The sequence below is a fragment of the Marmota monax genome, unplaced genomic scaffold (assembly GCF_021218885.2).
Source record: "Marmota monax isolate L192 unplaced genomic scaffold, Marmota_monax_Labrador192_F-V1.1 WCK01_AAM20220418_F8-fsc00021, whole genome shotgun sequence".
Taxonomy (NCBI): domain Eukaryota; kingdom Metazoa; phylum Chordata; class Mammalia; order Rodentia; family Sciuridae; genus Marmota; species Marmota monax.
This window is the reverse complement of record NW_026695228.1, coordinates 20533478-20556176: the sequence shown is the minus strand read 5'-3', so window position 1 is coordinate 20556176 and position 22699 is coordinate 20533478. Positions and strand designations below refer to the sequence as shown.

At 56.0% G+C, this 22699-nt stretch overlaps 1 protein-coding gene and 2 long non-coding RNA genes across 4 annotated transcripts; 2 read left to right on the top strand and 1 right to left on the bottom strand.

Annotated features, from left to right (window-relative positions):
* Positions 1-5591: 5591 nt before the first annotated feature.
* Positions 5592-18750, bottom strand: Lsm4 (LSM4 homolog, U6 small nuclear RNA and mRNA degradation associated). Its single transcript, XM_046437119.2, has 5 exons — positions 18659-18750; positions 13919-13960; positions 11067-11165; positions 7551-7734; positions 5592-6115 (listed from the first exon to the last, which is right to left on the bottom strand). The coding sequence occupies exons 1-5, from the start codon at positions 18659-18661 to the stop codon at positions 6024-6026; spliced, it is 420 nt and encodes a 139-aa protein (XP_046293075.1). The 5' UTR covers positions 18662-18750; the 3' UTR covers positions 5592-6023.
* On the top strand, positions 7729-14401 carry LOC124087931 (uncharacterized). The gene is made up of 2 exons (XR_006850227.2): positions 7729-12785; positions 13392-14401. It is a non-coding gene; the product is annotated as an uncharacterized LOC124087931 (long non-coding RNA).
* On the top strand, positions 15519-21894 carry LOC124087929 (uncharacterized). Of its 2 annotated transcripts, none has more exons than XR_006850226.2 (3): positions 15519-15859; positions 17239-18965; positions 21169-21894. It is a non-coding gene; the product is annotated as an uncharacterized LOC124087929 (long non-coding RNA). The 2 variants fall into 2 exon arrangements; XR_006850225.2 differs by having other exon boundaries at positions 15520-15859; positions 21108-21894.
* The last annotated feature ends 805 nt before the right edge of the window (positions 21895-22699 follow it).

Below are 22699 nucleotides of genomic sequence, written 5' to 3'. Positions count from 1 at the left end.
CTGGGGGTGGGGATTAAGCACTTGAACTGCACCTAACCCTCAACATACACTCCCATCCAAACAGCCTGAACGTCCCTCAGCAAAAGAAGGGTAAATACACGTGATCTGGGCTGGGAGGCAGCACAGTGGCACAGCGCTTGCCTTGTGGGTGCGAGGCCCTGGGTTCCATCCCCAGCACCGCAAAAACGAAAGGCAAAACTGTGGCCTGTCCTTGTAACAGAATATAATTCGGCCACAAGGAGGAATGGGGCCGGGCAGTGGCGCACGGCTGTCTCAAAACTAAAAACTAAGACAGGGCTGGGGATGTGGCTCCGTGGCAAAATGCCCCTGGGTTCAAAGAAGGAGGAATGGAGCCCTGGCCCATGCGATAGTGTGGCTGGAACCCAAAAGTGTCGAAAAATTGGAGGCTTGGGGTGTGGCTCCGTGGTAGAGTGCTTGCTTAGTTCCCTCCCCAGCACCAAAAAAAAAAAAAAAAGTTAATTTCATGTTGAGACTCTTAACCTCAGTTTTTACAAACAGGAACATTACATTTGAGATTAAAACTAAGGAAATCTTGCCACAGTGGCACACACCTGTAAACCCAGCAACCGGAGAGGCTAAGGCAAGAGGATAGCAAGTTCAAGGCCAGCATCAGCAACTAGCCAGACCCTGTCCTCAGGTAAAAATAACATAACAATGGCTGGGGATGGAGCTGGGGGAAGAGCGCCCTTGGGCTCAGTCCCCAGTACTGGGAGAAGGGAGGTGCATTCCTGCACCTGGGATCCAGCGGCTCCGGAGGCTGAGGCAGGAGGATGGCGAACTCAAGGCCAGCCTCAGCAACTCAGTGAGACCCTCTCTCTAAATAATATAAAAAAGGGCTGGGGGTGTGGTTCAGTGGCTGAGTGCCCCTGGGTTCCATCCTTGGTACCAAAGGGGGAAAAAAAAGCGTGAAATGTGTGGGTTCAGGGACCTGGCTCTGTCACCTGCCCAGGGAGGAGTGAGAAAGGAGGCCATCTTGGGGCACCTGCCACCGGCTTCCTCTGTCACCGCCACTTGCTGCCTTTCCACCACAGCTTGGGGCACCTGCTCCTGGGTCTGCACCTGCCGTGCTCTCCAGCCAGTGGCCTCAGAGGACTGAGACCCTGGGTCCCCACTGATGGGCTGAAAGGCAGAAGGACCCTAGCCCTGGCCCCCACTTCCCCTCCTTCTGGTCTCCAGGAAGCTGAAGTGCTTGTGGTTGGCCACTCGTTGAGGCCACAGGGGCTACTGAGTGTGACCAGGAGGTTGATGATGGTGAGGACATTGGAAGTCATGGAGGGGACTGTCCACACACCCTGGGGAAGGAAAGGACCCCGATCTACATGGGGTCTCATGGTCAGTGGGTGGGCAAAGGGGTGGAGATCAGTCCAGCTGGGGACCTGCTTCAGGTCATCTTGTGAATACAAACAGAACATTTTTCTTTTTTTGTACTGGGGATCAAACCCAGGTCACTTACCCACTGACCGCATCCCCAGCCTTCTTATTATTTTTTTTGAGACAGGGTCTCACCAAATTGCTTAGGGCTTTAATAAGTGGCTGAGGCTGGCTTTGAACCCTCGATCCTCCTGCTCAGCCTCCTGAGCCCTGGGATCACAGGTGGGCACCACTGCGCCTGGTACTATTTTTCAGTGCTTAAGGAAGAACTCTTGAACAGTACAGGTCTCCCTGGACAAGGTCACTGAGGCCAGGCCTTCTCTCCCCAAAAAGACTTCTGGGGTTTCAGAAAGGCTCGGTTGACAGGGCCCTGGAAAGTGTCCGAGTAGCTCCACAGCAACATGGAGACAGGGAGGCCAGGGCTCCTTCTGTTTGCTGGGGACATTCCACGGGCCGAGGGGCGTGGCGTGAAAGGTCCTGGCCCATGTGGTTCAGAAGAGAGAATAGGGAGGGGAAGACACTCAGGGACACGGAGATTATTTTTAGGCATTGAACGCAGCCCTGAAATATTTCCACGGCCACTCCCGAGAGCAAGCTAGGGTGACTATTTCGGTGCCTGGTTCCAGTGGAGGCGGGGCAGGGGTGAGTCACTGTGTGGCCAGAGGCTGGGCCAGGCCCCGAGGGTGTTCTCAAGGCAGAATCCTGGGCCTGCAAGGAGAATGCTCACTGGTCCAGGGTCAGGCTTCCGGTCACAAAGGACAGTGATCTGGCTATTGCTTCCATCCAGGGCTGGGCCAGCAGGGAAACCACCTTGGACAAGAAGAGCCTCTCACCAACCCCACAGCATTAGAACCAAGAATGTGTGGACACACTGCAGGTGTTCTCAAGTTGCCAGAGTGTTTCCTGCATTTATTGAACACTTGCTGTATACCAGGCTGGTCCTATGGTGGTTACCAGCATCTGTCCTGTGGGGGAAGCTGTGTGTCCCCTGCTGACCAGGGAGGAAACCATGGCACGTGGGTCACACCTGCCAGGCACCCTGAGCCTCTCTGATGCTGTAACCAGGAGAGTGATTTCTTTAATTTAGTTTTTGTGGCACTGGATGGAGCCCAGGGCCTCCTACGTGCTGGGCAAGCGCTCCACTCCCGAGCTCCACCCCCAGCCCAGGGGAATGCATTTTAGGCAGGAGCAGATCTCTGACCTCACCTGCCCGTCCCAGCCACCTCTGGACTCCTCATTTTGGGCCTGACACACCTAAGTCAGGAGAGGTCACTGGGTGCTCTGAATTCAAGAGGCAACAGAGGGAGGAGCTCTGGGGCGGCTGCAGAGGGAGCGGAGTGGGCTGTGTGACGCAGGGCAGGTTGCTCACCCTGTCTGTGCCTGGGCTGAATGGCGATGCCTCCCCGGGGTGGATTCCAGAGCTGCTCAGCCCATACTTGGGGAGAGGTAAACACTGGCTGCTGTGGGCACCCGCTCCTGTCCCTGGAGCCTGTTTCTCTCTGTGAGGACCCTCGGAGGTGCCAGTTGAAGCGGCTTTGTAAACCCACAGGGACCAGCAGGGGCGAGGCGGGGGCTGAGTGGCTCCGCTCGTCACCCTCAGTCCCTGCTCGTGCCCACGCCGGGTGGACGTTTCAGACCACATCTTGCTCCATGCCCACCGGAGGGGCCACAGCAGCCCAGGGCTTCCCATGCTTGGGGCTTGGTATGACAGTGAGGCCCCCTCAGGGGCCTCTCCTCCAATCTGGGGAAGGAGGTCCCTCCCCAGCGTGCTGGACCCCATGGGCCTCTGTCCTGCACCCTGGGTTGAGCCCCTGGTCTTGCCTGCTCTGGTCTCCTGATTTCTTGCCTCCAGCTGTTCTAGAAGGTTCCTATGTCACTCAGGGCCTGCCTCTTCCCCATTTCCTTTCCCTCTTGCTTTGCTCCCATCTTTGGGGAACAGGGCCTTGTCTGGGAAGTCCTTCTCCCAGATGGTTAGCTCCCTGGCCTCCCTCAAGCCTTCCCTAACCTCAGAAACCACCCTGGCCTTCCCTGGTCACCTGTGCAGCCGCCACCCTCCTCCCGGGCCTCAGTTTCCTCTTTCCCCAGCAGTTGGCGTGCCCGCGGCTGGCCCACGGTGGAAGGGGAGGGCTTCAGGGCGGGGGCTCTGCCATGCTGCCACTGCATGGAGACAGGGCAGATGCCCCAGGTCCCCCTGGCGCCTGCCGTGGTCATCAGGCCGAGTTGGTGCTGGGTTTACCCTCCACCAGCCTCTGTCCTCAGGGAGGGATGGCAGGGCACATTCACTGCCATGCCAGGATGCGCTGGGCCCAGGTCCAGCCGCAGGGGCAGGGGCAGGGGCAGGGGAGGCGATGCGGGGGCAGGGGCTCTGGGCAGCATGGAAGCCCAGCAGAGCCCTGATGTCTGCTGTGGCCAGGTAAGGGAGTGGCAGGGGACACTTCCTACTGCTGCCCTGGGAGCCAGTCTCTGCACGTGTCCCTGAAACAGGCTGTGCCTCCTAGTGTGCGGGGGTGGGGGTGGCCCTGCCCAGCTCAGCCTCTGGCTGAGTCACGCTGTGCTGCAGCGAGGGCGTATGCGTGGGCCTCTATGCCAGAAAGCCAGCGCCAGGGAGAAGGTCCTGGGGGCGGGTGAGAACCCCGCACAGGAGGGGCCCCTCTCTGGCCAGGTGACAGGGTGCAGACCCGGGCCCCGTGGACCAGCAGGAAGACGCGGAAGGTCTAGGTCAGGAGCTGGGCTGGTGCTTTTGGTTTCTCTTCTGTGCAGAGGCCGAGGCTCATCCTCTAAAACCAACCAGGAAGAGACAGAAACCTGGGCTGTGCTGACACCAGGCCCGGGAGGGGGCAGCCCTGGAGGCCCGTCTGCACCACCTCAGGAGGGGAGGCAAGGCCGCTGGGGCAGGCCAGGGCACTGTGCTCGCGTCACAGGGGAGAGGGGAACTGGGCTGGGAGCCTGGAGCTGCCTGGCTGGAAAGGTCAGAGCGGCTCCCGTGTCTGGCTACGCAGGCGAGAAGCCGCGATTACGCAGCCTGGCACCGGGGATTAGCCCCTGAAAGACCCACTAACTGATCCCCAGAGGCCAGTAAAAGGAGCCAGAGGCTCCGAGCGCTCTGGTTCAGCCTGGTGAGGGAGGCGACCCTGGGCAGAGCCCAGTGGGGAGGGGAAAGACCTCCAGGGCTTCCTGTGAGCTTGACCCTGAGCTCCTGGACTCCATCAGGGCCTCACCCAAGAGCTGACCCCAGGGGCCTCTATGGGCTGGGAGTGGGGAGCCTCTGCCCTGCCCTAGGCCCCTGGGCCCTCAGCACAGGGGGGGACCATGCCAAGGGCTGCCTGTCTAGCAAGCAGGGGCCCCTGGGATTGTCCGCTCTAGTCTAAGCCAGGGCCACGACAACTGTCCATGTCCCTGTGGAGGAAGGTGGCTTTGTGAGGCTTGGGGCTGGCCTGCCCCAGACCTGCTGGCCCCATGACTCTACCTCCAACCCTCAAAAAGTGCTGCTCTGTCACCGCAAAAGGATTCCCACAGCACCAGGTCCCAAGAGGGCCACGGCCAGTGTCCTGGGCACCAGGCTAGAAGAATCCTAAAGGCAGAGACCTGTGAGACACAGGACCCAAAAGGTCCCAGAAGGACTGGACCCAGGGCAGCACCCCTTTGGCTTCAAGGCCCCTCAGAGCAGCTTCAACACGGAACTGGACAGAAAGCACCTGCAGGGACAGCTGACCGTGTCTGGGTGTCTGGCCCTGCGGCTCCTGCCTCTGCTTACAGAAGGAAAACTCGGGCAGACGACGCTACTGGAAGCATTTTTCCAAAGTGCTGACTCCATGTCTCAGGTGGACGCCACACACGGGGCAAGTCTTGGGATCGTGTTGAGTTCCTGCCGTGGCCGCGGCGCAGCTTGTCTCTTGGTGAACCCCAGGGTGGAGGTGCTGAGGAGCCGGGCACAGGGGGAGTCCAGGCCACAGGGGTGCCATGCCTGGCTGCTGCCCAGGGCACTCCACCTCCACAAGCTGGGGGGACGAGCCCCGGCCGCCTCTCCTAGGACGGGAGAGACAGGAGCCCCTGTCCTGTGGAGAGGCTTCCCCTTGGTGACATGGGCCACAGCCCTGGAAGGGAAGTGCCCTCACGCGGGCTGATTTCCAGAGTCCAGGGACAGTGGACACAACACACTAGGTTACCTGGTGACTCAAGGCAATGAGGGGTCGCACTGGTACTGAACTTGTTTTTGTTTTTATAACACAAAGAGAAAGGAAGCAAAGGGGAACAGGCTCTGTGGCATCCGTCCTTTGTCCCTGCTGTTTGGAAAGGCGACCTGGGGGCTACGTTCAAGACGACTGGGGGCTGCAGACAAAAACTCGCCTTTCTTGGGCTCGAGGGGCTGGAGGTGGAAGGCCGAGCCTCCAGGGCCCTTGCCGCACCTTCCCCTCCGAGGGGGCTTCTCCCAGGACCAAGAACATCAGCGACATTCCCAACCGTACAACGACAACGTTGGTTTAAAAGACAAACAAAAAACCCATGGGGGGACTTCACCTAAAGAGGATCCCGCAATACAGCGCGCATTGTCCCCGCGCCTGGCTCTTCCCTCCTCTCCGGGCCCGGGAGCTGACAGCCACACCGCTGCCCGAGGCTTGGTGGGGAGGCGCTCACTGCTTGCCCGCCTGCCTGCCCGGCTTCTTTTCAGGTTGGCCTCGGCCCGTGCCAGGGATCCCGCCTCGGCCCCGGCCACCAAACACACCTGTGGGACAGAAAGAGGGGCTGTGGCTGGATCCCAGGGCCTTGGCCTCTGGTCATGTCACGGGACCCCTGAGCCTCAGCTGCAGCTATGAAGTAGGGACAGCAATCCTGCCCCCAAGGTCCTCTACCCAGGCAGAGCACCTGCCGCGCAAGCGAGGGTGGGTGCCTGAGAATGTTCTCCTTGTGACAAGGGCTGATATTGCCCCAGGGGTGCCAGGCACTGCTTCAGGCCCCCCACGTGCCCCAGTGCAGCCAGCTATGCAGGGCACACACACTCAAGCAGCCCAGCCAGAGCTCGGAACCCCAGGAAGGCTGTCACCAACCAGTGCCATTCACTGAGCACCTGAGCCACATGCAGTGCCACTGTCGGGCCCCTCTGCAGAGCCTGCTGGGCTGGAGGCCCCGAACTGTGGTCTGGAGACAAGAATCCCCACCTCCTCTGGAACCCTCCACCTGTGAAGACAGGGTCATCCCGGCTTTGCTGAGACTCGGGAGCCAAGACTCTCGCCAGTGATGGGCCCTGGGCACTGTGGGGACAGAGGACAACGCCAGCACAAGCTGCTCGACCTTACATCTCAGCAGCAGAACCAACTCTGCTGGGCCGGGACTCCAGGGGTCCTGCTCCCCTCGCCCTCCTGCCCCTTCTCCCAGCTGCTCCTGACTATCTCATGAGCCTTGGCTCAGGGCTGGCTCCAGTGCCCTTTCCAGCTGCGGTCCCCCAGTGAGCTACTTGCACTCCCAGTGAACCCTGCTTTGCCGGGAGCCCCGCCAGGCATACAGGTGTCCTACAGTGGTGGACACAACCCAGGTGCCTCACGAGCACAAGGCTGGGAGGGGTGGGAGGGACAGGGTCCGTGGGGCCTGAGCTGCCTGTGGAACAAACTGAACTTTATGCCAGACTCACAATCTCAGGCGGGGGAAGCGGCGAGGCCAGCATCCACCCAAAAGGGTACGGCTTGGCTTCCTGCAGAGTAGTCAGGGTTCCATGCCAGGCCTGAGCCAGCAGCCAGAGGTGGGCACCACCAGACTCTCCAGAGGGGAAACTGAAGCTCAGGGAGGCGACCTGTCACGCCCAGTGCATCTGCCACGTGAAGATGGCAGGACCCACACAGCGGACAGGGCTGATTCCTAACGCCCCCAGCTGTGACCTGGGCAGCCACAGGGCTGGACCTCGAGCAGGGGCGCCCTACCACAGCTGTTCCCTGACAGGCGGTGCCAAGGACCACTGCCAGGAGAAGGCCCTGGCAGGTGGCAGGGTCAGTGGCAACACTCGCACCGTCAGCTGCTGCACAGATGAGCCCTGGCAGCCACTCTGTCCTGACGCAGCTCCCCGTGATGACACCAGTCAAGAATGTCAACACCGGGCAGGACAGACACCATGTGCTCGTCCCCACACAGTGGGGAGGCCCTGGCACTGAGGGGGGCAGGGAGCCTACCTCGCCCAGCGCCCCCCATGCCGCGGCCTTTCTGCTGCTTCTGCTGCTGCAAGCCACCGCGGCCCCGGCCCTTGGCCACCACCTCCTCCTTGACCATGTCGATGATCTCGTCGGGGATGCGCAGGTACTTGATGGTGCTGCCTCGAATGTAGCACTCGGGCATCCGCCAGAACTTGTCCCCATCCTGTGTGAGGAAGAGGTTGGGGTCACTCACCTCTGCAGGCCCAGTCCTGGTAGGGGTCTCAGACCCGCTCAGGGGGGCGGTCCCATGGGGGCTCAGCTGGCCGGCACATCATCTGTTCCCACCTCAGGGAGCTCTGGTCCCCCATGGAAGCTGCGGGAGGGGTCCAGCCTCCAGGAGGGCTCTCTCCCGACTCCCAGCTCCATACTGAGGAGGGACCCGAGGCTGCAGGAAGACAGCTTCTCCGGTCCTGGGCCTGGCTGGTGGGATGGGGTTCCCCCAGGCTGGGACGGCGCCCTCCCCAGTCTAAGCCAAGGCTCTGCCAATCTGAGCTGAAGCTTTTTATCTGCAGCCCAAAGCCCAGAGGGGTGAGGGGTTCCCCGACACCAAATGCTGCCCCAGCCCCACCTTCCACGTGGGACCCTCTCTGTAGGCCCCCACTCCTTCATTCACCCAAGACTGATCTCAGCAGGGCTGAGCTGGGCACAGAGACAAAGGGCAGTACCGCAGTGACCCTGTGCGGTTCGTGAAGAGGGTGGGTGAGGACAGCTTTCGGTGATGCCATTTTTTTTTTTTTAAAGAGAGAGAGAGAGAGAGGTGGGGGGAGGGAGAGAGAGAAGGATTTTTTTTTAAATATTTATTTTTAGTTTTCGGCGGACACAACATCTTTGTTTGTATGTGGTGCTGAGGATCGAACCCGGGCCGCACGCATGGCAGGCGAGCGCGCTACCGCTTGAGCCACATCCCCAGCCCAAGTGATGCCAGTTTTCAGAGAAGCCAACTGAGGACAGGGAGCAAAATGAGGCCTAAACCCTCGACGTCAACCCTGAGGACCCAGCAGCCAACTGCCTCCCACATCAGGACACACCCAGCAAGCACTGGCCTGCCCTTCCCTGTCCCCCTCCCCCTGCCCTGGGGCTGCTTCTATCAGATGAGTTCGGCCCCATTTCCCAGCCCCACCTGTGGACAGATGCAAACCAGGTGGCCGCCTCCCTCCCTTCACCTCCAGACAGCAGACCACAGCAGCTTCCTGCTGGCGCCTCACCCCGGAACCACAGAAGAGGTCCAGGTCCCCAGCATGGCTGCAGAGGTCTGGGGCCAGCCTTGCTGGCTGCCCGCCCCCCAGCCCTTGCCACTCCTTCCACAGGGAGCACATACCCAGGTTGCTCCCAGGGCTTCCCACGTGCTGTCCCTGCCTTTCCTCTCCAGATAGCCCTAGCCCTCAGCAGTCCCCATTGTCCCAAACCCTCGGTTTCCTGTCACCCACACTCCTTGGTGCTTAGGTCTGTCTGGTCCAGCCAGTGGAGGGACCTGGCAGGGACAGATGGGCTGCAAGGGCACCATGTCTTCCCAGGAGCACAGGAACCTCCCAAGGTCTCTGGACATTCACTCTCCTGGGGGGGTAGCGGGCTCCTGCTGACCCCCATGACCCATGTTCTCCCTTGAACCCATGTTCTCCCTTTCTTACTTTACCCCCAAAGACGTCTTTTCCCTGACAAGAGCTCACATCTTCCCTGAATGTGTATCTGCTTTCCAAAACAAATGAGTAGGTGTTTCTGGGGAAAAGAAAGAAGAGGGGGTGGGAGGCCACGCCCACCCAGACACACAGGCCTTCAGAGGAAGCTCAGGGTGCAGGCTGCCTGCGGTGCTCGGCTCCCTCGGCCTGAGTCCCGTCCTTGTGTGGATGGAGAGTTGGGGACCTGGGCACAGGGCCTGGTTAAAAGCAGGGAGCCCACAGCCTCCCACCTCCCCAGGTTTCCAGCTCCGAGGGTCTCCACATTGTGTGCCTGCCACCGAGGTGGGCGGGGCCCACTGCGGGTGCTGGGGCAGGGCTGCTCAGGGGAAGCCCAGCGGCCCTCTGAGCAGGTTGCGGAGGCCTGACGAACCCCGGGGATTATCCAGCCTGAGCTAAGGGCACAGAACCTGGAGGCGTCAATAGCACACTAGGGGCTCTCGCCCTTTGACACACGGTGATTCCAAGGCCTGAAGGTAGACAAGAGCTGCCAGCTACACACAGAATGACACAGACACACAGTGTGGCCATTCACATGGCACTGTCCATCACAACCAAGTGGACACATCAAGACCCGCTGAAGAGCATGGCATGAAAACCAGGAGGCACTACTAGCAGCCCACCACAGAACCCCCACCCAGGGCCCCCACCCAGTGCTGACACAAGAAGCCTGTCTACGACAGAGGGGCCACCCTGCGCCTGCCCATCCAGATGAGAGATGGCCCCCTTCTGTTTTTTTTTGGTATTGCGGATGGAACCCAGGGGCACTTAACCACAAAGCCACACCCCCAGCCCTTTTTATATTTTATTTAGAGACTGGGTCTCACTAAGTTGCCTATGGCCTCGCTAAGTCGCTGAGACTGGCTTTGAACTCATGATCCTCCTGCCTCAGCCTCCTGAGTCTCGGGGATGACAGGCATGCGCCACCACACCTGGCAAATGGCCCCCTTCTTACATTCTACTGTCTTCTGTCAAGGTGAGTCCTGGGTGACACTCTTGTTCTCCCCTCCACCACTTCCTCCCCCAAACTATGGGGAGGACAGAGATCAGCACAGGTTGATGGGAAGGAGCAGCTGTCCCCACCCGTCCTTCTTGTCAGTGCCATCTGGGTCATGTCAAGAGTGGTGGAGGCCTGGTTTCCCTGGGGAGCAGTCTCCCAGCCCAAACTCGCCAAGCGCTGCTCCCAGTGAGGCACTTCCTGGTTCAGGGACTGGCCAGAGGCTTGGGGCCATTCGGCCTTGGTGCTGCCCCCCGCAGTGGCTTGGACATTTCCTGACACGTGGCCCCTCAGAGTCCAGACAGCATCCACAGCTGAAGGCAGCAGAGGTGGACAGGGAGGGTCAGTCCTCCCATGGAGGTAGCTGCCCCTGCCACACAGCCATGCATGTGCCGTAAGTGCCCCCAGGCCTAAGTCCTTCTAGGCCAAGGGTGGCCCCCACAGACATAGTGGCCGACGCAGGTGGGCAGAATGACCTGGGTGGTCAGCACCCGACAGGGCAGCTTTCCTGTGCCACAGGTGTAAGGCCCAGGTGCTTCAGGGACTCGAGGCCTGGCCAGACGCTGTCCCACCACTCCTCCCCGCCCTCAGCAGTAGCTGAAGGTTCCTGTCACCCTTCCACAAGGCCCACGCAGGGCTCCCGCCCACTGGGAAGTGAGAATGCTGGGTGGCAGCGTGCACTCCGGATGCTGCGCCCACCCAGTCCCCACCCCACGACAGTGCTGCCGGCTCGAAGGTGGCCCTTGCCAAACCGCTCGATCGGTGCACGGCCTCCGCCCTCCCTGCCACCTCCCCCACCGCTTCCAGGGATGGCCGGGCCCTCACCCTGGACGTGCAGATCACCTCCCGCAGGTTGATGTTCATCCAGTTGTCACAGCTCACCAGGTGCCCATTGTACGTCTCCCCATTCTTGAGCTCCACCAACTAGAAGGGAAATGGACGATGGTCATTGGCCCCAGTCCCACTGGCAACCACCGCCAGGGCCTTGTTGGGACCCCCGCAGGGCAGGGCTGCAGCACCAGACCCCAGAGTGGTCCTTCCTGAGGACAAGCTCGGCTTGCTCTGCACACCGTGGAGATGACGTCAGACCTTCTATGAGGACAGTGACTTTTTTTTTTAATATTTATTTTTTAGTTTTCAGTGGACACAACATATTTATTTTTTATTTTTATGTGGTGCTGAGGATCGAACCCAGCGCCCCGAGCATGCCAGGCGAGCGCGATTCCGCTTGAGCCACATCTCCAGCCCCAGGGGACAGTGACTTTTATTTGATTAAAACTTACTTTTTCTTTCTAGATGGCCTTTTTTTTCGGGGGTGGGGTACAGACAATTGAACTTGGGCATTCGACCCCTGAGTCCCATCCTGAGCCCTATTTTGTATTTTATTTAGAGACAGGGTCTCACTGAGCTGCTCAGCACCTCGCTTTTACTGAGGCTGGCTTTGAACTCGCCATCCTCCTGCCTCAGCCTCCTGAGCTGCTGGGATAACAGGTGTGTGCCACACCCCCGGCTCCAGATGGCCTTTTTAAAAAAAAAGCCTTTATTTGTTCTTTTTAGATATACACGACAGTGGAATGTGTTCTGACGTATCAGGCAAACTTGAAGTCTAACCTCCCCTTCTTGTGGTTGTCCACAATGTGGAGTGACACTGGTTGTATATTCATATATTCATTAAAAAAAAATCTTTTAAGCCCAGTGCAGCAGCGAATGCCTGCAATCAAACTGCAATCCCAGCAATTTGAGAGGCTGATGCAGGAGGGTGGCACATTCAAGGCCAGCCTCAGCAACTTAATGAGACCCTGTCTTGAAATTAAAAATAAAAAAGGCTGGGGATAGAATTCAGTGGCATGCACTTGCCTACCACCCCCCCATTTGTGGTCCTGGGGTTCAAATCCAGGAGTTAGGAGCACAGGTTAGGGTCAGGAGCACAGGTCAGTGGCAGGGCACATGCTTATCAGGCCTGAGGCCCTGGGCTCAAGTCCCAGCACCACAAATAAATCAAATTAAATAAATAAAACTTCATATTGGGGGGCTAGGATTATGGCTCAGCGGTAGAGCGCTCGCCTAGCACGGTCAGGACCCGGGTTCGATCCTCAGCACCTCATAAAAATAAAGGCATTGTGTTGTGTCCATCTACACCTAAAAAATAAATATTAAAAAAAAACTTCATATTGAATAAATATTTAATAAAAATATTTTAAAACTTAAAAAATAGAGATTAAAGCCAAGATGCACTTAACCACTGGTTTTTAAAATTTTTATTTCTTTCTTGGGTACCAGGGATTGAACTCAGGGCACTCAACCACTGAGCCACATCCCCAGCCCTATTTTGTATTTTATTTAGAGACGGTCTCACTGAGTTGCTTAGCACCTTGCTTTTGCTGAGGCTGGCTTTGAACTCACAATCCTCCTGCCTCAGCCTCCAGAGCTGCTGGGATTATAGGTGTGCGTCACCACGCCTGACTATGTGGACTTTGGTGGCCTGGAAATGCTGTTCCTCACAGCAACAATAATTGCCTTTTTTGATGTGGTTTGAGGACAAAGGTAAGTAGCACATCATTCTAAATATGCTACTGCTGGGGAAAGGCTGAGACTGAGAGAAAAAAAAAAAAAAGAATCACAGTGGGGGGCACTGCTCAGTGGCTAGCAGGTACCTAACACGCACAAGATGCACAAGACCCTGGGTTCCAGCCCCAGCACCACCAAAAAAAAAAAAAAATCAACTGTGATCTCTGCCCAAGAGAAACAACATGAATAAAGATGTGTATTTGCAATGACACTATTTGCAACAGCGCAAGAGTGGACATCGTTAGAAAGCCCATTAACAGATAAATGTGTGAACACAATGTGGTCTGCCTACAATGGAATGTCATCTGGCCACAATGGAGCACTGACACTATCACAGGGTGAACCTCAAGAACACAATGTCCATGAAGGAGGCCAGACACGAAAGGCCACATGTTCTCCATCCCATGTTCATATGGAATGTCCAGAACTTGTGCACCCGGAACAGAAAGCAGATCAGTAGCTGTACTAGGCTGGGGAAGGGAAATGGAGTGACTGCTAATGGGGACAGGGTCTCTTCTGGGGGCCACGAATGTTCTTCCCAAGCTGTGCGTGTGCTAACGCCACTGCATTGTATGTTTCAAGGCAGACACCAGGGTACGTGCCGAGGCCAGGCCTGAGGGAGCTCCAGCAGCAAAGGAACACACAGTGGAGCCGGCTCCGCTGTGTGGCGTGTTGGTTACACTTGAAGAAAAAAATGTAAAAGAGAAACAGCTCACTGATGTGGACAGCGGCCACGTGTGTTATTGAAGACAGAAGTAGTTTCGGGAGCAAAGTCCATCCCCTGATTCCCTTATGTCTGCGGGGGCTGAACCCAGTGGTGCTCCACTACTGAGCTGCTAAGGATCTCGCTAAGTTGCCCAGGCTGACCTTTAACCAAATTCTCTTGCCCTGGCTGCTCAAGGGACGGGGATCACAAGCTGCCACTGCGCATGGCAGCACGTGCCACCTTCCTAAGGAGCAGAAACATCTTGGGTGTGAACATAGTTGGGAGGGAAGAGAGAACGAGCCTTGGTGTTCAGACAAGCAGGAAATCCCCCATCCAGAGGGGCCTGTCTCCACCCTCAACATGTCCCCTCTGAACAGGCCACCTTAGCCCAGCACCTACTCACCATGGGGTGGTTCTGAGCTGTCTTCAGCAGCGATAAGGGAAGCTGCAAGGCAAACAAAGTCACGTGACTTGTCTGACCAGCACCCCCAATGCCCCTTGGGAGTGCAGGAGCGAACCTGGACCACCCCAAACGACAGCGCCTCTCCTCCCTCAGCCCACCCCACCACACACACCCACCTCTTGGACCAGGAGTCTCATGCCCTCCCCTCACAGAGGCAGCTGCCACCTGGCCTTGGTGCTGACCGTTCTGGTCATTTCTTCACAACTCTTGCTACATTTACCCACACCCAGTACAGAGCAGGGCCCTGCCTTCGGGTTTACAGACAGCATCACAACACGGGTCCCTGTGTCGCCTGCATTTTCTACTCGACCACACGGTGTCCGAGATGCCTCTGCGCCTGTGACTGGCCTCTGCATCAGGGGTACCCAACCAAATGCAGATGGAAAATATTTGAAGAAAATAAAATTGTGTCTGTACTGGAGACATGGATTTTGTTGTTATTACTCCTCAAACAACACAGCGAACCAACTCTGCACACCGCATGGCAGCCGCGCGGGGTCTCCTGACTCTAGGGAGGGCTGATCGTCCACTGGGGGCGTGCACGGGTGCCATGGGGATCCTAGTCCACGAGGGACCCGAGCACCCACGTGGGTCTGGGTGTCCAGGAGAGGCCTGGAACCCGCCGCCTGGGTGTACTGAGACACCACGCTTATACCTGGGGCTGCAGCCACCACCACCCCAGCCCAGGACCATTTCCCCTGCCAGAGACAACCGGACGGGATGGAGGCGGGGATGCTTCAGTGCGGAGGCCAAGGAACTTGCTGAATGGCAGGCAGCTGGGAAGATACAGGCCCAACCTGACCCTGTCTGCCCCAGGTTGGCCTAAGCCCACGCCCCACTGGCCCACAACTGACTCTGCCAGGCCCTATTGAGGGGTCAACCCCAACCTGAAGCAGACACATCTGAGCTGGGGGTTCAAAGATATTCACCAAAGGAAGGCAGAAAAATATTCCAGAAAAAGCCTGCTTCTTTTTGCAGGCAATGGCAGACAACAAACAGATGGAATCTTTACACACACACAGATAACTCGATTTTTCCTTTTTCTATTACTACTGAATTCCTCTTTCATGACAAATATGTAATATTTTTGTTTTGAGATGGGGTCTCGCTATGTTCCCAGGCTGGGCTCAAGCAATCCTGCCTCAGCTGCACAGGCAGCTGGCACCACAGGCACATGCCCCAGTACCTGGCCTGGTAGTTTGGTGTTTTTGTTTTTCCTGGTGTTGGGGCTGAACCCAGGGCCCCAGGATCTCAAGGATTAGGCTCTACCACTGAACTCCGCCTCCAGCCCTTGGTAGTATTTTTATAACTGGGGGGAAAAAATCAGCTCTTTTCATTTTGGAAACACAAAGAATGACTCATTCCCTGGGGACTGCCTCTGGGCTTCCAGAAAGAAGGGTGACTCAGGTGGCAGTGCCTGGGTCCAGAGTCCATCCCAGTGTGGCCAGGATGAAGGTTCTGGCTCTGGGGGCCCCAGGGCTGAGAAAACACCTCACAGAAGACAGGGCTTCAGAGCCCCCCCCCCCCCCCCCCCCCGCACCCGTGACTCTGGAATCCCAGTCAGCCCAATCCCCAGAAGCCTTTGCAGGGGAGTCCTGGCCCAGCTGCAAGGTGGCTGCTCCTCCCTGGGCCTTGAAGGCCTTGGGGGAGGGAATCCTACATCCCACAGGCCCTTCCTGAGAAGAGCTGCCTGGAGGAGGTCCCAAGCCAGCAGGAAGCCAGGCCCAAGCCCACTTCCTGTGCTGGCTTCCTGGAAAGGCAAGATAAGGAGGAAGAGGCCAAGCACTGAAGGAGTGGCTGCTGGGCCCTGGTGGGCGGGCTGGGCTCCGGAGGGCTCCTGCCTTTGCCTTTGGGATGTAGCCCGGCAACACTGCCCAGGCGGTAGGTACACTCAGGAGCCTCACACTGGCCTGCTTGCGTTCTTAAGTCCACATGGGCACCTGGACCCAGGGAGAGGAGATGCATAGGCGCTTCTCCCAGATCACTGGGAAGGGGGTAGGGAACAGGCTGGCCCTTGATGCCAAGAAGAAAAATGGGCTTGGCAGTCATTCATTTTAGATGCCAGCACTCGTCACGGGAGGGACCTGCCCAGGAACGCAAAGCACGTCCCTGGGAAAGCCCAGCAGGGACAGATGCCTGCTGCCAGCAGGTGAGCAGATGTCATACTACAGTGTACACACGCTTTCCTTGTTGGGGACAATCCTCAGGACTTCACGTGTGCCAACTACCAGGAGCACAGCCCAGGAGGACCCATGGTTTCCTCAGCTGTGACTGGCAGGTCCCTATTCATAACGTATCCAAGAGTGGACATACAGATGGGGCCCTGAGGTAGACCAGGTGTCTAGCACACACCTGGCCCTTGGTTTCAACCCCAGCACCGAAGGAAAGAAAAACAAAACATCTCAGACACAGATGGGACAGGAACAGCCTGACAGCCCACCCCTAGTAAGCCAAGCCAGTCTGAGGCCACAGCCAAACTGGCCAACCTTCACCCTGCTGTTGCCTCCACCCAGGGTGCCCTTCCAGTGGCTGGCCAAGCCCTAATGGCCACCCTCTGCTGTGCAGCTGTTGGTTTCCATCACAGGCTGCCGTCAGCCTCTAATTATCTTGTTTATATATTACCTGCCTCCCCGGCTAGACTGGAACACTCAGTGGGTGTGGGCTTTGTCTAGTGCCAAGCACACATGGGGCCAGGGACCAGGGAGAAGAGACTCAGTAAGTATTTGCTGAATAAATACAGGAGGGAAGTGCACTGCCACCCAGGGAGGCACGCAGAGCAGAATGCTTGCCCCACCCCACAGGTAAGGCAAGGGTGGCTCTGATGGACAGAGGTGGCACAGGGACAGGGAGCCACGTGACTGTTAGGTCGAGGCTCTGCAAGATTGCAATGGCCTGGAGCAGTGACAGCATCTTGCCTTATTCTATGTCCTCATTCCCAAACCATGCTGCAGACAGAGATCAGAGGAAGGGGTGGATCCTGGTGAACTTAAAAGACAGAGGAAGGGGTGCAGCTCAGTGTCAGAGCACAGGCAAGAGTATGGGCGAGGCCATGGCTGCCATCCCCAGAACCACAGAAAAATTTAAAAAGCAGGAAAGTGCCAAGTGAGATGGGATTCTACCCAGGTGACAGAAATCTAAATCTTAGGCTAGAAAAGTTGTTTCAGGTAAGAGGATTCCTTTTTTTAGACTTTCTTAGAACTCCAGAGGTCTCATCCCCAGGTTGGGATGGATTGAGGACTAACCCAATGCCTCTCATTCAGGAAGCCTTTCAGGATCGCCCACCCCCAGGCTGCTCCTTCTGGCTCCAATCTGACCACAAGGGACTGGGAATGTGTGACGGTGTTTTGCCTGTCTACTCTTGGCTCTCCTCCAGGAAACTCCTAGAAAGTCGAGACTTGAGGACTCTGGATGTTCAGGAGGCGGAACGAGGCTGAATGAGAGTCTCGAGTCTGTACCTTGTGTAAGTACTTTCTAGACTCTGCTAATGTGTTGGGGATAAAAATGAAGATCTGCTGTCAAGGAGCTGAACAGAGATGGGTCTTTCCGGTGCCTATCCTACAGTGCCAACTTCACCTGCTGGATGGTATGCAGCAGGGAGAGGGGCTCTCTGTGAATTCCTGCACTGGCCAGCAGCACTTAGAAGCCTTCATTAAACCTTAGTTTGAGAAATGTGCAGCCACCCCTTGGGGATCTCTTCTGCTATTCCAGAATCCCTCACCATCTCATGGAGTGATTGGAAGTCACTTCCCTACCAACATCCTTGATTTCTCTCACTAAATGATGGATGCTGATAGGCCAAGAAACTTACAGCTCTGAATTCCTGTGTCTATTATCTGTACACCAGAGTCACCAGAACCTTCTCACCCAGAATTCTCAGGCCTTAATTTTTCTTTCTGTGAATGGGGAGGATTCCCTTTGTCCCCCTCTGGCTTAAAATGCGCCTTTACTGGGCATGCTGCACATGTCTGTAATCCCGGGTTCTGGGGAGTCCAAGGAAGAAGATCACAAGTTCGAGGCCAGTCTGGATAATTTAACAAGACCTTGAATCAAAATAAAATTGAAAAAGGGTTGGAGAAGTAGCCTAGCGGTACAGCTCTCATCTACTGAGGCCCTGGGTTCAATCCTCTGCAGCAGGGCTGGGGACAGGAACCCCTCCTTTCCCTGGAATGAAATGCTGTGTGGCCCAGGGAGAAACGATTCCCCTCCCTGTGCCTGTTTTAAGCCAGAGGCATCTAAGTGTGTGCTGCCAACATTCTGAACACTTCCCAAGCTCTCTAGCTCCCCAAACGGGCTTCACTTGATCCTTACTTCTCGACACACTAGCTTTCTGTAACCTATGGGATTAGCCTGGGCCACTTTGCTCGGTGTCCCTCCAAACTTCATTCCCCTTCACTCGCGGTGCCCTTTGGCGGGTCCTGTCACCCCACCGACAAATTAGGACGACCGCTGCCGGCTGCTGTATTGTGAATATGTGTCCGTCCAACCCCAAACTCCTGAATAGCGACGAACTGGGTACCCTGGGGAGGCCCCTGATGCCTCGAGCCTCAGTTTCCCCGCCTGCCACAGGCGGGACACAAGACTTGCACTGCACATTTATCCCAGCCCCTAGAGCCCGCCCCGAGGATCCCGGATGGTCGCGTCCCCCACCTCCAGGAGAACCCACCGTCGACCTGCCCTCACCATGTTGTCGGCGGGGACCGGGCTCGCCGGCCACTTCCGCCGCTGCCACAGCCGCTCACGCTCCTCCCGGTAGCCGCCCCGCCGCGCGCCACCAAGCTAAAAAGGAGTGGCAGAGACGCGAGCCAGTCAGCACCGGGCTTGAGGAACAGACAGCCAATCCTTGCCTAGAGGGGCGGGGCCTTCTGGGCATGGTGGGCGTGGCAGGCCGTGTTCCCGCCAGAGAACTAAGGGAAAAGGTCGTAAAGTGCCCCGGCGAGTGATGCAAAAGGGGGCAAAGTAGCGCATGCCAGCTCAGGATGCCTTGTGGGTAAGAACGCATGCGCAAATGAAACCCGCCGCTGGTCTCCTGGGCTCCTCGCTGTGGGCAAAGCCCGTTAATGCCTCCAGGGTTGCTACAGAGAGGGAGAAATTGAGACTCTGCGGTTATTGGGAGGTCCTTAATGTCACCCTTGGGGATCCTAGTGTTTCGATTCTCGTTCTTGTTATTATTAAGTAAAATAAGGGTCCTTCGAAAACAGGCCCTGGCGTACAGTGCCCGTCCAGCTACAACCCAGGTGCCTAATGGGACAGGACGGAGGGGACCGCAAGATCGCACACGCTGCTCAGAATGACGCACAATTTAAATCTTACGAGTTGTTTATTTCTGGAATTTTCCACTTCATATATTTTAAATGATTTTTAAATAGTTTCTTTTTCCATTTAGTAGATTTGAACTGCAGTTGATCGTGGGTAACTGAAACCAGGGAAAGCAAAGCCGCGGTGTGTGTGGGGGGGGGGGGGGGCCGCTGTGCCCGAAACCGGGAGCCTGCGAACAGATCTTGAGCCTGACGCAGTGCCTCTCGCCTATAATCCCATCCACTTGGGAGGGTCCCAAGCCGCCCGCCAGGCTGGGCCATGTAGTGAGACCCTGTCTCAAAATAAAAAGGGCTGGGGATGTAGCTCAGTGGGAAAGCGTCCCCAGGTTCATTCCCTAGTAACAAAACAGGCAGATGCGGGGCGGGGGAGAGGGGAGAACGCAATATTCTATTTGGGAGGCCAGAATTCTGCAAAGTGTCAACAGGGTTGACTCCTCCCTGAGGCTCTGAACGACTATCTGTCCCTTGCCTCTCCCTCCTGGCTTTTCTGGTGATTGTCAGCGATCCTTGTTCCTCAGCTTGTAGATGCGTCACTCTGATCACTGCCTCTTCACACCTCCGTCTTCTCTGTTTCTCCTCTCCTGTTCTTTTAAGGACACTCCTTTGTCTCATTAAACCCACCCTAAATCCAGAGCAATCTCATCTCTAGGTCCTTGTTTCACTGCAAAGACCCCATTTTAATTAAGATCATATTCACAAGTACCAGAACATCAGGATTTGGATATATCACTCAACCCAAGTATTAGCTATGTAGCTTTTTTTTTTTTTTAATAGTTAATTTCTTCAAGGTGAGCACAAATGTACAGGTGTCTCTTGGCATCCGCAAAATTGGTTCCAGGACCCCGTGGAGATACCAAAATCCAGGATGCTCAAATCCTTTATGTAAAATGGTGTTGTATTTACACAGAACCTACACACATCCTCCTGTAGACTCTTAATCATCTCTATTGGGCCTAACACAATGTAAATGCTATGTAAATAGCTTTTATATTGTGTTGTGGAAGGAATAATTGGGGGGAGCCTGTACATCTTAAATTTTTTTTCTCAAATTTTTGGTTATTATTTTAGTTGTAGATGAACACAATACCTTTATTTTACTTGTATGCGGTGCTGATCTAACCCAGTGCCTCACACATGGTAGGCAAGCACTCTATCACTGAGCCACAACCTCAGCCCCTCAAATATTTTTGACCTGTGTTTGGTTAATCCATGGAGGCGGAACCTGCAGATGGGATTGAAGTTGACACCCTTGGGGGTACCTAACTTCCTAGGAGAGACTCACTTGGGTGCCCATGGAAAGATCCATCCTTGGCCTAATGCTTTGATCTTCAGGCCTGTAAATGTGCACTAGGGGTCCCTGTCCTAGCCTTCTGAGCCTCAGGACTGGCTGCAGATCATTTTCTTTACACACCCAGGACCAGTAGCTTCCAGTTGAAAGAAACCTTTGTCTCTGAGGCAGATTGGAGACTTTTTTTTTTTTTGAGGGGGTACTGGGAATTCAACTCAGGCACTCGACCACTGAGCCACATCCCCAGCCCTATTTTGTATTTTATTTAGAGACAGGGTCTCACTGAGTTGTTTAAGGCCTCGCCATTGCTGAGGCTGGCTTTGAACCTGAGGTCCTCCTGCCTCAGCCTCCCAAGCTGCTGAGATTACAGAGTTGCGTCACTGCGCCCCGCCTGATACTTGACTTCTTAATGAAAGATGGCCCTGTACTAGGCCTCTGAGATCTAGGAAGACTAGAACAGGAATCCACATACCTAGTTGCCTTCCACCAGAGGGCTTGGGGCACTAAAATCTTCCCTCTTTTTAAGGGGAGAAGGAACTCTGCTAGGACACAACTTTGAAGCTCAGATGTGTTCCTCCTACGAGCAGGGTTACTTGGCTGATGGATCAAAAGAGAAAGCAGAGAGCCCCCAGAATTCCTGGACCAACAGCGGGCCTCCCTGCAGTTTGCAGAATGAAGACAACATCCAGATGGAAGGAGAAAAAAACAGGAATTCCGCCGTGCCTGAAGCCAGTCTACCTGATCTTCGCTGTTCTTTGAGTCATGAAATTTTCTTCTTTGCTTAGGCCAGTTTGAGACAAATTTTCTATCAAAACCCACAAAAAAAAAAAAATCCCAGCAATGGTAAATGGCAGGAAAAGCGAAAACACAGGGTTGGAGAATGTCAAGTCCACTCAGGGGCAGAAGGAGGACCTCGGGGGTGACCCTGGCTGGATCAAGAGTGTGGAGTCAACTTCCTTAAGCAACTGGCACCAAAGGGAATTTGGGGGGAAGATGTTGGCAGAATTCAGGCAATGACTTCGTGAAGTAAACAGAATTTCTGAAATCAGAAGACGACAAGACTGGAGGTCCAGTTTTGGAGCACCTGACCACGAAGCCTATGTCTTAAGTTGGGGTTTCCCCCACCCCCAGAAGCCAATGCTGAGGTAAAGACTCAAGGGCAGGGCTGGGGTGTAGCTCGGTGGTAGAGCGCTTGCCTAGCGCGTGTGAGGCCCTGGGTTGGATCCTACGCACACATAAAAATGGATAAATAAAATAAAGGTGTAAAAAGTGTTAAATTAATAAAGGTATTGTGTCCGTCTACAACTAAAAAACAAAATTTAAAAAAAAAGACTCAAGGGCATGTGGTTCATTTAGCAGGTGATCCCAGGCAGCCCCTTTGGAGCTGAGCAGGACAAAGGACAAAGCAGGAAGGAGCCCTACGTGAGATGTCAAGGAGCAGATGGTGTGGTGGCAATGGGGGTCAGTCCCACGGGGGACCTCAGGGACCCTGAGCCTTACGGTGGTTCCGCCCCAGGGGAAGGGGGACTAATACATTTAGTCTTCAAGTTCCTCGCATCATTGCTCAGGGCTGCTCCCGAGGCATCTGAATCCCTGACCCTGGGGGCTGGCCCTGCTCCAGTGTCCAAGAAAACCCAGGGTCCCTAACAACAGGCAGCCCCGTGTGGACACTGAGGGCTGAGGGGACGCGGCTCAGGAACGTGGGAGATGAAGTCCTCATCCCCATCTCCCTTCCTGGGAGGCCTGTGGGGAGCCGGGGCTTCCCCTAAGAGGAGGGCTGTGTGAATTCCAGGCATTGAAGGTGATGCCAACGTTCGTGATGAGCTTTGCCCAGGGCCAGCTCTGGGTGGCCCAGACACGCTGGTGAGGTCTGAGATGGGAGGACGCGGGTGGGATGCCAACTGGGTTAGAGGGATCCCGGTGCCTGGCCAAGCCTCGTTTGCCAAAGGCAAAGCCCGAGGGATGTAAACAAGAGAAACTGGGTCCATGCGATGTCCCAGCATCAATATGGCCATGGAAGTCGGAAGAAAATTGAATGCTGGGTCACCATTTTATGACTTTTTCTAGACTTTTCTAAGTCTTCCTTTCCCCCAACAGGCGAACAGCGATTCAGTCTTA